Source organism: Pithys albifrons, chromosome 7 (assembly GCF_047495875.1).
Source record: "Pithys albifrons albifrons isolate INPA30051 chromosome 7, PitAlb_v1, whole genome shotgun sequence".
Classification (NCBI taxonomy): domain Eukaryota; kingdom Metazoa; phylum Chordata; class Aves; order Passeriformes; family Thamnophilidae; genus Pithys; species Pithys albifrons.
In genome coordinates, this window is record NC_092464.1 from 29,571,403 (window position 1) to 29,588,625 (window position 17,223).

At 34.3% G+C, this 17,223-nt stretch overlaps 1 protein-coding gene across 1 annotated transcript in view; it reads right to left on the minus strand.

The window, feature by feature from the left end:
• The window catches only part of AGMO (alkylglycerol monooxygenase), a 183,304-nt gene that overhangs the window by 75,023 nt on the left and 91,058 nt on the right, over positions 1-17,223 (minus strand). Inside the window, exons 6-12 of the mRNA XM_071559974.1 lie at positions 14,598-14,664; positions 13,153-13,218; positions 12,968-13,047; positions 11,834-11,968; positions 11,179-11,295; positions 3,838-3,920; positions 2,748-2,853 (exon numbers count right to left, since the gene is read on the minus strand). Of these exons, the coding sequence (XP_071416075.1) occupies positions 2,748-2,853; positions 3,838-3,920; positions 11,179-11,295; positions 11,834-11,968; positions 12,968-13,047; positions 13,153-13,218; positions 14,598-14,664 (654 nt within the window). The remainder of the gene's footprint in view (positions 1-2,747; positions 2,854-3,837; positions 3,921-11,178; positions 11,296-11,833; positions 11,969-12,967; positions 13,048-13,152; positions 13,219-14,597; positions 14,665-17,223) is intronic.

Here is a 17,223-nt window from a genome sequence, read left to right on the forward strand (position 1 = left end):
AAACAAAACAACTCAACAGAAATTCTTTTACTTGATGTTGCATGTTCATTTTTGGATACAATTACTTAAACACTGCTTATTTGGGAACATATGTGGAGAAAGATGTAGGGAGAACATTGATGTTTTTCATATTACAGGTTATGAGTACTAGAAATATTACATTAAAAAGATCAAAGCCAGCTAAACCTAGGTGTATGTTAAAGAAGGGATATTTAGATGGGGAAAACAAAAAGATTAAAGAAATGTTTTAATTCACACCTCTTAAAATTTTTAAGAGTATGTGAAAGCAAAACAGAGCACATGAGGTTGAAAAGCAAGCAGACAAAATTTACCAGGACACATGCAGCAGAAATTTTTAAAATTGCATATAAGATATCTCTATATTTATAGGCCATACATGATAGTCAAACTTTTCTATACTATTATAATATTAAGGATACATAGCTTGTTTGAATGTTGAACAGAAATAATTTTAGGGTAAAACTTAGACCTAATTTCTGGGGAAAAGAATTTGTTTATTTGTTTATACTGTCTCCAGCAGTTTTTCTTTGCTCAAACTTTTCTTTAACATAAATGCCATTAGACATATAAGAACATGTCTAACATGAATCTAGAAACTGTATAATGCATTGAGAGCAAAAGCGGATCACTTATTTTAAAATGGGGAATGCTCTGAAGTTCACCAAAAACATTCAGACTACAAAAAGGAACATATTTTTTTATGATAAAGATGGGGAAACACTGGAACAAGTCACCCAGAAAGGTGGCAGTTGCCCCATCCCTGGAAACATTCAAGGTCAGGTTGAACTGGGCTCTGAGCAACCTGACATAGTTGAAGACGTGTCTGCTCCTTGCTGGGGATTGGACTAGCTGACCTCTATAGATCACTTCCAACCCAAACTATTCTATTATTCTATGATTGCAAAAGCTATTGATATCACCAAATTGTTGATTTATGATCAAATATAAATTCCAAATGAGGACAGATCTGCATAACTAAGAAGCATTGTCCATTCTGGTCTCCCCAACAGAAAATTATTTGAAAGACATTTTCAGAATTTTCAAAGAAAAATTGTAAGCAAGGTACTCCTGTTTCTTGTTACAAATGGACTACCTAGTCAGTGCCAAACAAAGTACTAAAAAAAGAGCAACAAAGAACTGTAATATAAGGGAGAAAAGGAAAAACATTATACAAAAGAAAGGATAAGAACATACAGCAGAGAAGAACTCAAGATGACACAAAAGTTAAATTTTTAATGACAGAAACATGTAATACACAGAGTAAGAACCATTTCATTACGTTTTCTTCTCCATGAAAGAATAGAAAGCTACAAAATTCCCTATATATTAATCTGATAATTTTACATCTACTCATTTCTTAGTAAGAGAGACCTTCATGTACAAATACACACAAGTCAGCGAGTAGTGAGCATATATTATGACATATAATTTTCCAAAAATTCAGTTAGAATATCCAAATAATTCAAGTCTGAAAGCTGTATCTCAAAGCCTACAGAATTAGTTGCCAAATGTAACAATTTGTTGCTACAAGCCTGTCTACTTTATTAGGCTACTCATGAAATAATACAAACATTTTCCATATTATATTTAAGCAAGTAGAACCCTTAAAATATCTGCTGAGTTCTGGCAGACTCTTATCAAAGGAATTCAATAACTGCTTCATTTATGCACCAAAGCTTTGACAGTGTAAGAATATGGGGAAAAAATTAATCAATTCTCAATTAGAGGCATTTATCTAGCTTTAAATATTGTCTAATATTTATTGATTCCTATTCCAGGTAAAAACAAAACAAAAAACAACTCAGGCCCACAAAATTCTTCATTTTCCTCTTGCCTGTTCCATTAGAAAAGCAGGAAAATTGACACCACTACCAGAAAACTCTAATTAGGAAGGTTGCTATAAATTTTGCAGATGTTTAAAGTCAAAGGAACCATTTTGAACTTGGTTGAGTCTCATTCCCTACTGTTTTATTTGATTTTTTCCTGATTTTAAGCCAAAACTGAAGTTTCAGATAACAGTTCTACTAGTGTAGCAACTCATTCATAACCTTACTGATAACAATCTTTGCTGGTAACCAACAGTCGGCAGCACAGTAATGTTATTCAGATCGAAACCATATTAATTATTACTGTTATTTGATTCTGATAATATCAAAGAGGCTCACGAAATACTGACTGTACTTGAAAAAAAAAGATGAAAATGCTAAAGACATAAACAGAACAAGCGCTAAGAACACAAAAGCAATCACATAACCATACTGAATCAGACTAGTGTCCTCTCTTTGTCAATGGCTAAAAGTATGTTTCTAAGGTACAGCATAGGTGCAGAACAAAACATTTTTCATTTAAGTCTTCCAGACTTCAAACATTTCCATTTTTCTCCCATAAAAGGAGAATTAAACAATTCAAATTCAGCAATGCATTTACATTATTCACTTCAAAGAATATGGTCAGTGATATATTATTTTTGCAAGAAATAGTAAATATACACTTTCATGATTTTTGTCTCAGTGGAAATTGGCACCTCTGTAGCAAACTCAAGTAATTTTCTTACAAAATAATCATAGAAAGTGAAAAATAAAGTGATAAGACAAAAAATAATATTCAAATAATGTAATAGAAATTAAGAAAGCAAAATATAAATTGGGATTAGTGTTATTGATTTTTCTATAACGATAAAAAAATCTAGAGTAATCAGCACAGATATTTTGAAATAGATTTCTTACCTCGTATGCATAGCCCAAGAAAGGAAACTGACTCCTAAAGTAGCCAAGTTTGTACACACCTATGAAGACTAAGCAACGGATGATTTCCAAAATTCCTGCTTTGGACCTAGAAAACGGAATCAATTCAGATTAACATCCAATCTATTCTTTCATAACTTTAGTGAAAAACAGAAAGTATAATTAGTCTGTGATGTCCTGCACTTACATCAAGTCATCTTTCTTAGCATTATAGTCAAGTTTTTATAGTATACACCTTCTCATTGGTCAATTTCTGTAAATGTTTACTAATTCACATTATTAACTCCCGAAGTTATACACATGTATTGTATGCTCGCAGATTTTAACCTAACCTGAAGGAAAATGTACAGGCTATAAAAGTGAAAGGTATTCCTTTCTGAAAATACAATGAAAGCAGGTGAAAAGCAGTAGTGGCACCTTAGTCTCAAAGGAAGCTTCCATTCCGTATTTCTGCACTGGCAGGGCAAATAGTTTAAGAAATTGTGGCTGCTACTTACTCTTATGTAGGGCCACAGTGCCTTTACAGGCTACTTCATAATGTATATCTTACTGGACTTGTGTAGTCAATATCCCATTTAATTTGAACCCATACTGATGAAGTTTAATCTTAATCTACACCATTTTCCACATATTTTTGAGTCTACTCTGAGCTATATTGTGTGCTTCTCATATACCATCACTGTATCTGGCACCTATGGAATGCTACACAGGACTGACACAATAGGGTTGCAGTCTGACCTTGAACATCCTTGAGACAGCTGGCAGGTCCCACTCAGCTGCCAGTGTCCCAAGCCCAGCAGCAGACATGCAAGCACAATGGGAGACATGACTAACCCATCCGAAAACTTTTCTGCAAGGGGCAATACAGATGTAGTCACTAATTGCTATGGGAACACTCCTGAGTTTAGGTGCTGGCTTAGTCATGTGCTATTTTCTAGTCTACAGAAAACAACGTATGTGTCCAAGTGTATCTGTATTTCTTTATCAATATAATTTCTGACACAATTGAGATTTCCATAGAATTACAAATAATTCATAATGAAAGAAAAAAAAAACATGTTTTTTATCTTACTTGTTCTCCATAAGTAGTCCAAAAGAGGCCAGGGACAGAATGATAAAGCCAATTCGCAGAAGAACAGTTCCCTGCGATAATGTCTGTTAAAAATAGCAGGCAAAGAATTCAATTAGTTTTCTGAAAACAAATTGAGTTTTTACAAAACAGTATCTTCAATTGCCTCACTCCGTGCTTTTGAAGTAATTTGTTAGCTTAAATTTTACAACAAAAACTTCTGCTTTGGATAGCACACATATTTGGAGTAACCACCGTAAGAGTTGTTTCCTGAATGCTGTATTTCCAAAATAATGTTTAATGTTATCCCCTTCGGCACTTGTGTTTGCCCAAAGTTACTTGATTCCCTTATGACTTTAGAGAGGGAGAACAAACTTATTTCTAGATAATTATCCAAGCATCCCTGTTCTTTTAATTTCATGTTATGTTACCAGGTTTTTACAATAGTCATCCATGAATCTCAGTGGATACCAAAACCAATGTATCGGTGAGAATAAAAGTTCACATGACCTGATCATACTTGAGACGAAACAAAATTCATTACAGCTAAAAACCTGACTCTCAATTCAGCAAAACTCTTCAACTCATATAATTAACTTCAATCAGACGTAAAACATTTCTTAACATTAACATGTGTTAATGAAAACTGCTGCTCAGATGAAATGTGGTAATCTGCTGCTCAGATGAAAAGCAGAATGGGGACTTCTGTCCTTTCACTTTACATCAGAATTATATAAATAAAACTCAGGAAACATAAGCTATTTTGATTGTAAAGTTTGAATTTTTTCATTTACTATTTTTTCTTTTTTTTTTTTTAATTTTACACGGCTGCCTTTGAAAATCAAATATTTAATCAGTTTTCTTGTTCTCTCCTTGACTTTGTTTCAAGTATTAGTTTTTTCATTTACAAAACCAAACCAAACCAAAAGTAATGGATCAGACTGAGTAATAGAAATGCTTTCTTGCTTTAACAGCAATACAGTTTATAAACAGCATCTTGCACTTCCAGAATGCAAGCACTGCAAAGATAAAACTCTATGAATGTCTGCCCTGATTTCAATAAATCCTATTCAGTGACACAACCAGCTTCCTTCAGTGGTGGCCCCAACCCCTCAAAGAGATCTAAGGTAAGGATCTGTAAGCGTGGGAGGCCACAGGAGGATATTCTCGAGTTTTACAGCTGTGTGAACTTAGAGTGCCCATGTTTGCAAAACACATCAAGCCACACACTCTGGCTGGACAGCTTTCTGTAGTTTTACTGAAGAATCACAAACACATACTTAGATATCTTTAACAAAAGGTTATTGAATGAAAAAAACTCAACCCCAGCCATAAGCCAGCTAACAGCAGCCTCATCAGTTTACAAGCCAGAACACATATCTCACAAATTACACCTGTCAAGCCACTCTGTTTCACAGATTTATACCAGAAGAGAATCAAACTTATTACTGGATTTCTACATTTCCAATCTGTTCCATCCCTCCTAACGATAAACTTTCTATTGTTAGCATGAAATAATTTGTTTTGAAGTGACAAAATATTTGGACATAGATTTTTTTAATAAAAATCAGGTACAGATTCAGTCTGAATTTAATAAAATGAGAAGTCCTTTAATGGCTCATTTAGACACAGTGAGTTCAACTCCCACTTCAGCTTCCTGTAGAAACTGTGTCATACAAAAATTCAAGAAGTGAGCAAAGAAAAACATGATTTGGCAAGGACATTAGGGAACTCACCCATAAATTTCTGAGAAATGCTTTGATATGTTTTTCAATGATTGTTACTTGTCAAATAAAGGAGTTTCCCAGGGAACGAGGACAGGATTCAAGACTTCTCTTTAGAGACTGTTCTTATTTTTAAGTTGAAGAATTACACTTTTCTTTTAAACCTGTCATTCTGCCCAGGTGTGTCAGATTTTGCTTTATTCCCAGTGTGATGCACCAGGTTCTGCAGACTGCCTTAAAAATGTTCCCATGGTAGTAGAGCACTATTCTGAGAAAAGGAGAGTAAAGTTCTGTATCCCCTTTAGGCAGGAAAGAGAACTGAACATCAAATCCAGATGTCAATCAAGTGCTACATTACAAGATACAGCTGAAATCGCACTTTATGGGAAATTAATGAAACTGAAATGGTTTTGACACAAGAATTAATACTTGTCTTCAGGGAGGATCCAACAGTACATGTTATGAATAAATAAGGTTGTCCCAAATTTCCAATTTAAAAGAGCTGCATAATTTTGTATTTTCCACCTTCCCTGTGTTTCCGAGCTGGCTACTTATGAGACAACCAGTCACCAAGTCCCAGGCATCAGGGTTTCCTGTGAATCTGGTTTCAAAAAACTGAGGCGCTGATTCATTCTACTTGCCCTTAAATACTTTCACTGAAGTGCCTGAAAACCTGTTACTAACCTACACTTTCACTGTAACTGGTAGAGACAGCATTTTGGGAATGATTCCATTTCTTGCTATTAGCTAGACTGCAAGTCTAAAGCCTAAATTTGGTATTGCACCAAGAGTTGAACGTGAGTAGGTGATGGAAACAATTCCCCAAAGCAGACGGTTTTGGGTCATAGTCTAGTGGTGTTTTTACCCATACCTTCTACCAAGTACTTTTTTGTTTGCTTAAAAATATATTTTATTTCACATTTCCAGGAGAGTATGAAAAAGAAATTTAAAATGAGCCTTTTAAAGTTAACATATTTTCAGGATACAATAATAATTTTATTATCATTTTTCTATTACATTGTTGTTGATAGACATTAAAATAATTATAAGCTTGATAACAGATACACTGTAATATTGCAATTCAGACTGCAGCTTTCTCTACACAAAGAAATAAAGGATTAAGTACTAGAATTTGGAGTTGTCACCCTGCAAACTTTATTAAGCATTTTTTCTAAGACATGCAAAAATGGAACCTTGAGTTATCATTTGACTCTCCGCATTTAACTAACCACAGAAGAATAAAGCATAGATTAAGAACTTGAAAGGAAATTAATAAATTGCATATCTGTTTGAAACATGGAGAGTTCCAGGAAAAATAAAAGGGGGGCGGGGGGGGGGTTGGGAATGGGAATGGAAATACATTATAAAGTTTATTAGTCAATCAGAAGAACTGATGCAATGTTATAATTACAAAAAAATCAAGCTCAAATGCAAACAAGCTTTTATCTTTAAATGGTTAAAATGTTATATAAGGTTCTTTGGTATAATAACTACCTGAGCCATGTGTGATCATATTTTACAGATTAATTTTTTCAAGCCAATTTCCATTTCTCTTCAGACATTCTTCTACTTGAACCATAGTATTTTGAACACTAACTGTTTGTAAAACTCCTTATGGTCAATACACACTGTGGTCCAGAACATGACGAACTGGAGAACTCTAAAGCACAACCTGAAGATCACAGTTAATTTCAAATTGGCACTATCAGATTTACACAAAAGCATGACACTGTAATGCCTGAGCACAATGTTGCAACTTTCCACTTCCCAAAACTTCAGCTTTCTGAAGGAATGAAAGGTGAGCCATAAAGCCTTACCAGGAACCATGAAGGTAGAAGGTTTAAGTTACCCGTCACTGTAGGTACACATACCACATTCACATACAACAAAAAAAGTGCCATTCCCTCATTTGTGCTTCCAGTCAAGGATTACCAAAAATTTGCAGTGAAATATACCATAAAACCACTGGGAATAACAGCTTTTAGAAAACCAGCCATGTAGCATAAATTTTACTATTATTAGTTTGCTTCCCTAACTTTCTCTTATAGCTCCAGGGGTACAGTTATATGCTGCCTTGATTCTTTTATTTGCTTTCAAACATGTATCACCCTGTGAAGTGGATACTGGCAGTTGAGGCATTCATTTTCTAGGCATTACTCTACCAAAATCAACAAAATAGTTAGTGGGTTATATCACTAAACTAACATCATATATTAAATCTATGCACTGCAAGTGCGAAAAGAATGTACCTTTTATACCTTCATTAGAGCTAGCATCTTTGTTCCACTTAAACATAGTATGCATGGACATATATATAAAATAAATGAGTATTTATATACTGGAGTATTTATATAAACAGAGAAGCATGTGGGACCACAGCAAGTTCCCCAATTACAAGTCAGTCACAGTTTTGCAATGCAGTTATTGGCTGCAATCAAACATAAACAAATATTTCTGTTGGATTTTCATTGCATTGAAAGCTTTAAATATATCTTTGAGCCTTTAAAAAGTGGATTATAGAATTTAGTAAGAAGTTTACATTCCTTTGTAATCAACAGAATGCCACAGCATTACTATTTTATGGGGTTTTAGTAATGAAAAAAATAATTCATTTAAACATAGGGAATGTTATACCAAATGTGTATTTAGATGAACATTGAAATATTCCAAATTGAGTTTTCTATTTCAAAGAACTCAGATTGCTTTATTCCTTTTAAAGAACAGCATAGACGTATTTTCTCATCTTGATTTGTCCAGTGTTTCAAAAATCTGCTAGGAATAATGTCAAGTTAACAGATGCCCTGTTGTCATATATCAGACACTGCTGACATTCAAATTAGAAATGCTAATACAATGCTATGAAATTTTCCTTGTTAGGTGTCTTTGGCTGTATGAACGTATTTAATTTAGAATTCCTAGGGAAAAAAATATTGTAAATTCTTAGCAATATCCCATGCACAGTACTTGGTGATTCCCTATGGAGTAGATACATTAATTGTACTCTCAGCTTTCAAGAGATCTATCTCACCACTTACCACTTTTCATCTAATTGAAATTGCTCGCATATTCACAGAATTATAAGCACAGTAAATGTTACAGTATCTATTAACAATAAAAAAGATGCTGCAAAATGTGTTTAAGGTGCACTTCACTTTGGTTAATGTGATACATGCAGCTCTGGAGCCATGAGACTTTTACTTTGAATGTACTGCAGTTTTACACTCCTAACACTCTCTCTGGGACAGATCCAAATCCCATTTCTTCAAGGAACTTTGGATCAGATCTAGATGTGCAGAGCTCAGAAGCAAGTTTTATTCACTAGATGTAGTGCAGATCACTGTATAGAAAACAAACATCGTATGCTCTCTCCTGTGGAAAATATGTATTTGTTATTTCTTGTTTTGCTCTTTTCACAAGTTAAATGTAGGTCACTCAGACAGAAGGTATACGGTTGCTCTTTACGGATAGCGAAATTTAACACTTCTACAGGGCGTGAGACCAAACACTGAGCAACTGTAATCACTTGAGAAATGTAATAGCTGTGTGCTGTGTCTTATGGCTCTTATGAAATGGAACTTATACCTAAAGATGAGGAAAACAGTGAGTTTTCTCCATTTATGGAGCTATGCCACAGTTATGACATAATTCATAGCCAGACAGAAAGTTCCAGTTGTATTCATAGACATTTCATAACTCAGTGTAGTGGAAAACTGATATTGAAGAAAGATTTTTGCCAAGTAAAGTTATTCATACACAAGCTTACTTCTCATGACAGCTTCCCCACTGTACTGCAGAGTGATGCTGGAACTGTGCCTTGGGACCAGTACTTTCTACACCCACGCTGAAGGTTATGCCCTGAGATGAGGTGCTTCTAATCCCCTGTGCTTTCCTTCTTATCCTTACTACCTTATTATCCCCCGGTTTTGTGCAGAGAATTTTCTAGTTGTTTTTCTGAAGTAAGTTCATAAATTGCATATCTTCAGGATGGTTCTTCCATGACTGAAAGAATTTAATGATCATCTGGGGCTTGGGTGCATTTTTCAACTTCCCTTATTACTTATTGTTAAACAGCTGCAGTTATTAGCAAAGAAAATAATGTGAACCATCCATTTTGTCTTCCAGGACAAGAAAAAAGCAAAAATCAAAAATAATAAAATAGGAGAAAACCCCATGATCAGAATTCTAACTTCTTGCTGCTAAAAACAACATAGTAAAAGAAAAACCACCAAAAAGAAACCAAAAAAGACCTAAACCCCATAGTTTGATTCCTACGCAAATATGAGTTGCTTCTGGTATGTAGGAATCTAGAAGCATACCCAGAAAATCTTGCAGAGACTTCTCAATATAAGAACACTGGCAATCATATATACTGTATAACTTACATACAGTGGAGATATTTATTCTTATGTTTGGCTTAGTTTCCTGTCCTCAGAAACAACTTAGAACAGACTAAGCCTCAGATAACTTAGTAATCTCCAAATTCCCTGCAGTTGCAGTGTGACCCTTTACAGAGGGAAACACAATGTAGAATAACTTAATACTGATCAAAAGAGTATGCCTGAGGTAGCTTTTATATTACATCAGGAATGCTACGTGCTGCAGTGTCCGTTGAGGTGGGCAGGGGACAGTAATTGATGTTGGTCAAGCGTTGGAGATTGCCAGGTGAGCATTCCAGGACAAGAGAGGTCCACAGCAGAGCAGAGACAGAAGAACCAAAGACACCCCTAGAACACTTATGGCCTGCCTGAGCCAACAGTGGTGACAAAAACACAAGACTGCTGTTTACCTAAGGAGGTCTTAGGAAGGTAGGTCTTGTTAGGTCTTTGACTGATTTGTGGGAATACTAGATGCATTAAATTCTGCTTCGTAACTAGAAGATTTTAGCTTTAGTACATGAGAAAGAGTTGTCATAAAAGGAAGGAAAAAAAGGAGCTTGAAAACATGGGAAGCAGTTAATGTCTCACTTGTAGGTGGAGATGGTCTTGTAGTTCACCTAAGAGCCTGCCAGATATCCATAGAACAAGTCAGCAGGGAGGTCCCATCAGCCCAAACACAAGATGATCAATACATGCCTTTCTTTGCTGTATTTCTATCAAAGCCGTTCTATGTTGGAGACTGGAAGAAGGATTTGCCCCGACTGTGTTCCTCCAACTCTGAACACATGCTGACAAGAACCTTCCCACCTGCAAGCACTGCAAGACCTTTGCAATCTTCCTTCTAAAGCCTGGGCATTATTGGCATCTAACAGTATGATCATCCTTGACATCTTAAAACCTACATAGTTTCAAGCCTCATAAGGTCCTAAAAATGGAAACAGACACACATGTCTGCTAGAAAAATTATCTTTTCATATAATTGCTCGATTAAATACATATGTAAATAACTGATATGGTTATTAGACACTGTTTACTAAACAATAACAAACATTGTATATTTAATATTTTAGAATTATATATTTAGCCATTTATGCTGATTCTTTTTGCAGAATATAGTTATTAATAGTTCAAATAAGACATGAGTCAGGCTGTAGAGCCTCTGCTCATTGCTTTAATATTTAAACATGTTGTGTGTCATTATGGTTAGCACAGGATGTTATTTCATAAAGGTAGGAATTACTTACAGTCACGGTAGCAAGGAGTTCAGTGTACAAGTCCATTATTACAGCAAAATGTACAACTGCATAGCAATTAAGATAAGCTGGTACAATTGGGTTGAAGGGAACTTCTTTTCCAGTGATCTGTATAAAGCAAAATAGATAGTAGCCTTCAAGAGTGACCTGCTCCAGCCTGTTATGCTTTAGTATTCTTTATAATTACAATCACAAAAAGGGACACAGACAATTGCACAAAGATAATTTACTGTCAAACTCATATACTATCCAGTGGGAGACAGAATTTAACTCTGTGTGTGTGTGTGTGTGTCTCTGTGTGTGTGTGTGTCTGTGTGTGTGTGTGTGTGTCCGTATCCACAGCTAAAAAAAAAAAAGAGAGAGAGAAATTAATGTACTCTTGAAAAATTTTGAAAATCTCTTCAAGAAATGAATAAGGAAAAAATAAATTCAAATATATTTTTTCGTTCCAATAAAAAGAAAAACCCCCACAGCTAAAACATTCATTTCCTTCAGTTTCTGTTCCCATTTCATCTTCCCCCATGCTTTATGACTGCTAATTTGCTAATTTAAAATAGCATGTGTAGACTTTTTAACATTGATCCAGTAGCATTAAGAGGTCCAGGTAAATTACACAAAACTGAAAGCCTGTGCATGTTCTATTTACCACTGGGATTTCCTCAGGAAGGCCAAGTCTAGGTTTGCCTGGTCCCCAGCCTGGCCCTTTGAATATGACAGAAAGCTTATTGCAGAATCCAGGTGTGGCCCAAAATGTGTTCCAAATATGAGCCAAGGGACGTAGCTGGAAAAAAAAAAGATGAAGTAATTTTTCATTTTCAGTAAAATAAAATTTAATAAAACACTATACTTTATTTGTTTTTACTTTCAAATAAATGATTTCTCAAACTCCGTAAAGAGAATAAATTAGAAATAGATTAAGACAGTTCAGAAAACCTGGTTGAAATAGGCAGAAGCCATATCAAGCCCTTTGTTTACTGTGAAGATTACACGGTCTTCTGCCCAGAGGAATATGTGTTTTTCCATCTGTCTCTCCTATAATCAAACCAGAACATTTAATGGCATATTGTATAGTTATGGTAGCTTTAAAGTAGAATTTGGTTATTGGGCGCTTGATCTCATATACTCTCAATAACTAAATTACTCAGTATCTGAAAGGAATGGATATAATTGCACATACTTCCAGTTTCCAGCCCAGACACTCATGCAGGTAGAACTTCTCATTCTTTGAGATGACTCTTGGATGAATAGTCATGAAAGGCAAATACAGACTCCTCTAGTCCTCAGGTTTTTACAGAGAATTTTTATCTAGCTTAATGAAACCTAGACCAATAACTAAGCACCACACTAAGTATTATAATGCTGTCAAGACAAATCATTCTGGAGTACCTTGAACTGCAAATATGCAGAAGAGATATGAACAGTAAAGATAATATACGATGGAATTATTTATGAAATAGCAATATTTAGAGAAGAAAGACAACAGAGAAAATATATTTTGATCTATGCATTCCTGCATATTGCACTGCGTATTGCAAAACAGACATCATTCAGTCTGTTATATTAGCAATGTAATTAGTTGTTAATTTTACTGGTCTGTATTTTCATGGTTTCTACACTCAGCAGAAATCACTGTCTTGTAATCAAATACTGAAAAAAATTAGATAATGTAATTGACTGTGCAGCACTGCAAGGGTGGCCTCAACTGTGACTAAGAGAGGAGTTTCTTTTGAACATGACTGGCTGTTGAAGATACCAGAGTCAGTGATACAAACTGCAGTACCTGGAGCATGATGGGATCAAATGAATTTACTGGATGTGTTAAGCCATATACAACTTTTGCATCTTCAGCCTCAAATGTTCCTGGTGGAAGAAGAAAACAAAACAACAGCCAACAATCAAATTCAAAAATATACATATTTTTGCCATGCTGACTAAACATGAGAAAGAAAACCTTTTTTTACTTACCAAATATCCTGTCCCAGATAATGAGTGTGCCGCCATAATTTTTGTCAATGCAGTAAGGATTTCTACCTATAATAAAAATCATTTATGAGACAAGTAATGGCATGTAGAAGAACACATGCAACTGAATTACAAAGGAAAATCATGAGTAGCATCACTTTCTAATCTAAAAATAATTTTAAAAGACAGATAATTCACCACTCCTTGTACTTCTATAAAATTTCTTTTTTCTTACTAGTCTTTTTATTCAGATGCAAACATACAAACCCAGCATGTCATACCCCAAATTTTTGTGAAATAAAAGGATTCATTTGGAGAGTAAAACCAATTCAAATTATTTTTACTAAGACAAATTAAAAAGCAAACAAAAATAATTTCACCAGTTTATAGTAAAGAAAATACATGCCAAGTACAGATATGTGCAATCAATTCATTAACGGCTGTCAGTTGTCTCTACCTTCTATATTATATGTCTGAACCTGCCTTCATTATTATTAATTTCAGTGTGAGGAAAACTGATCCTTTGATGTCTTCTAGGCAATGTATTTGTATATCAGCTTTCCTCAAAGGTAAGTTTGTCAAGATTGTCTGGAGCAACTGTACAACCCTTGATCCGCTCCAGAGTTATTCAGCTTAACTCCAAACAGGATCAGAGGATTAGTCTAGAATTACAGCAGAGCAAATAAGAACAGAGGTTCTCCCTCCAGGATTACCAATAGTTGTGCAAATTTTAAGGATTAGACACTTATTGCATCACAGTCTTTTTAAAAAGTCTACACAGGGCCATAAACGCTCTACACTTGGAGGATATAAGAAATATTAATAGAAACCTCTGTACTTATAACTGCGTATGTCTTTTTCAAATTGTTCTTCCCTTCCCCTACTTCTTATAACTTCTTATCTCTACACATTGAATGAACCAAGGACACCTATACTCAGATATGTTCATGACATTTTTCAGAATGCAGTGGAGTTATTAATCCAATTTCCATATGCTGCACAATCTTGAATGCCTCTGAATATTGATGAAAAGTCAATCATCATGCATTTGTATGGAGTGAGATTTATCAATAATTCAGACAGCTGAAACCAAATTCCACTAAAACATTAAACAGTTCTTCTAAATTATAACCATGTCTTTTCACACATACAGTGCTTGAATTTGAATGCAAAAGCATATTTGTTGATGATGTTTCAGTAGTCAGGGAAGAATGAGATATTCTTCTATCACTCTTCATATTTACAAACATTGAATTGTTTTGCTGAGTCTTCAAATTATATTTCTAACTGAACAGGGACTATTTTTGAAGTAATGGTCAAAATTGAAATATTTCTATAAAACTGATTTTACAGTACAATTTTACATTATTATTACTATAGAAATAGTGACCTTGAGATAAATAAAAAAACTATACATCAAGGAATAAGAGGTTCCATTTTTATCTTACCATGATGAACTCTATGATGACTGGGAGTATTGAGAATCCACTCCAGAGGCCCAAGTTTGTTAATAACCTTAAAAAATAAAATGTTTTAATGAACTTGAAAATACTGTGTAAGATCAAGAAGAAGGAGTGAAAAGAGAGGCTCAGTTTAATCTGAGCCAAATGTCTTGGACTGAACTTCAGCCCAGCACCTGATAGAGAAGCGATTTATGTATTACACCACAACTTTGATCCAGTTTTTAGCTCAGTATTTTAAAATCTTTTGTGAAAATAAGTGAAATCTGCACTAGGAGAGCAGGGAATCAGTAAGGAATAGCATTCTTCACTTTTAGCCTACAGGTGGATTATAATAAAATATTCTCAGAATTAATACCTTCAAGTTTCAATATCCAGCTGATTAACATTTTAAAATAAAAATTCATCCTTTTGAAACTCTATGTAATATATCCATATGTTAAACCAGAACTTTGTGTCTTGGGGCTCCCTAAAGACCTCAGGAACTTATGCAAAATTTTAAATAAATCTTTTCATTAATCCCAGAAAAACTATTTTCTTTGAATAATGCAACCTCTGTCCTTCTTTAAACAGTCTTTCTTGGAGTGATGACATTTACAAATCTACTGAAATATCATCTCTACAGCATAATAAGTGATTGATGCCCGAGTCTACTTCAATTCATTATTTGGTCAAGGTGACTTCCATTGTAAAGACATACTAGCCACACAGTGATGAGAATATCATCTGAGACAACAACTATATCCACATGACTTTCGAGCTCAGAGGTGGTACAGAACTCGGTACCTGATGGAGCAAAAATCCAGTATGATGAAATTAGTAATTGAAAAATAAAAGTTTTGCCTAAAACACACCCAAAATATTTTTAACAGAGTCAAAATAGTACTGAGTGCTATTTTTTGAAACTTCCTTTTCTATCAGTAAGTTTATTTTGGGATATTTAGCACATTCTTAAAATACAAAAAACTGTTGCCACTGGAAGACTTGGTGTCAAAAATTTTATAAATATTTTATAAATATATATGCTATAAATATAACCATATATCATTCCAAAAACAGAAACATATCATCACTGGAAAGCTTAATATTGAAGGCTCCTGCAGCACCAGTGGGCAAACAAGATAATTATTTTGTTTAAATTTGTTGAATTTTTCTATATTCTGCCATCTTATCTGGAGCAAAACTCCTACAAGCAGATTTTTCATCAAGCTAAGTTGTCAAAACCTGGATAATAAGACAATTTTGCAGGCAAGATTCTGACACTGCCATGTCAGGCTCACAGGAACTTATTGCAGTCACAGTGAAAAGAATGAGGTCTGTAGGAACTGCTACATAAAATAATGTGGTGTAACAACAGCCCTTGTTCCAAATAATGTCTAACAGGTAATAGGAGAAAGGCACCTACACATCTACCTTTCATCTATTAGTCTATCCTCGTTTCTGCGCCTTCATTTTGTCCAGATATTTTCCTTTGATAACCTTAATTTCAAAGAAGTGTTCTTTGTAGCAGAAACCAGGCATATGCTGCAGTTGCAACTAGTCACCAAAGCATATACCACTAAGCCTCAGTTATTCAAAACAGAAAAACATTTCAGCTTAAAATACTGTTATATTAAAGTTGTCTTTTCAGAGCAAGAGTTTTCACACATTCACATTTCAGGGAAAAAAGAAAACATAAAAATAAAAAATAAAAAAAGCAAAATAAATATGATAATAGCAGTTTAGCTCAGTTTTTGTTGCTTGTAATAAGGATTTTCATTTAAAAAATGTGGCTGCTGTAATTTTTGTATCAGATTTTTTTACTGGAAAGTAGATTCAAAAGTAAAAAAAAATTGCATGAAATGTCATAGTTTCATATCCCTATTAACAGTATTTCAAACCTTATAACATATTATTCAAAGGAAGAAGAGCTTGCTTCTGAATATAAAATATTCTTTATCTCATCACTTATTATTTGGGGAACACAGAAAAATAGCTACCAATCCCCTAAAATCTGAAATACCTCAAATGTTGTCCAGCAATAACCTTATCTGCATTTTGACCAGTATGAGTGGGAATTTACATTTGTTTGTTTTCTTGATATAGATACCAATTTTTTCCTTTTTCAATTAACACATCATGGGCACCTAAACTCCCATGCTAGTGAGGCACAGACAAACTGCAACATTCCAACGAAACTCTTTTCCTATTTCCTTTACTGTTTAACATCCCATTGCTACAAAATAATTTTTCAGTTGTCAAAATCCTTACAAATGGACTCAATAAACTACCCGCAAATCAGATACGTGGGCGTCTTACACATACCAGTTATAAAAGCTTTGTGAGAATATAAAAGCTTTGTCAGAACTCTCTATAAAACATGTATTCTTCTTTCTTTCCTTTCTTTAAAAACCCACATATTTCCTCTGTTGCATTTGGACATCACTAAATAATAAAGCAGAATTACTGACAATAATTGAAGGAACTCCAAGAGCAGTATAATAAATAAGGCAGGGTAAAAGCTGCATAGAAATAGTTTCCATACCTTACTAAATAAAACATACTGGTATTGAAATCTTTGACTATAATAAGAATTAAATGTTTTTTGCTACAATAGTAGTTCTTACATAAAGAT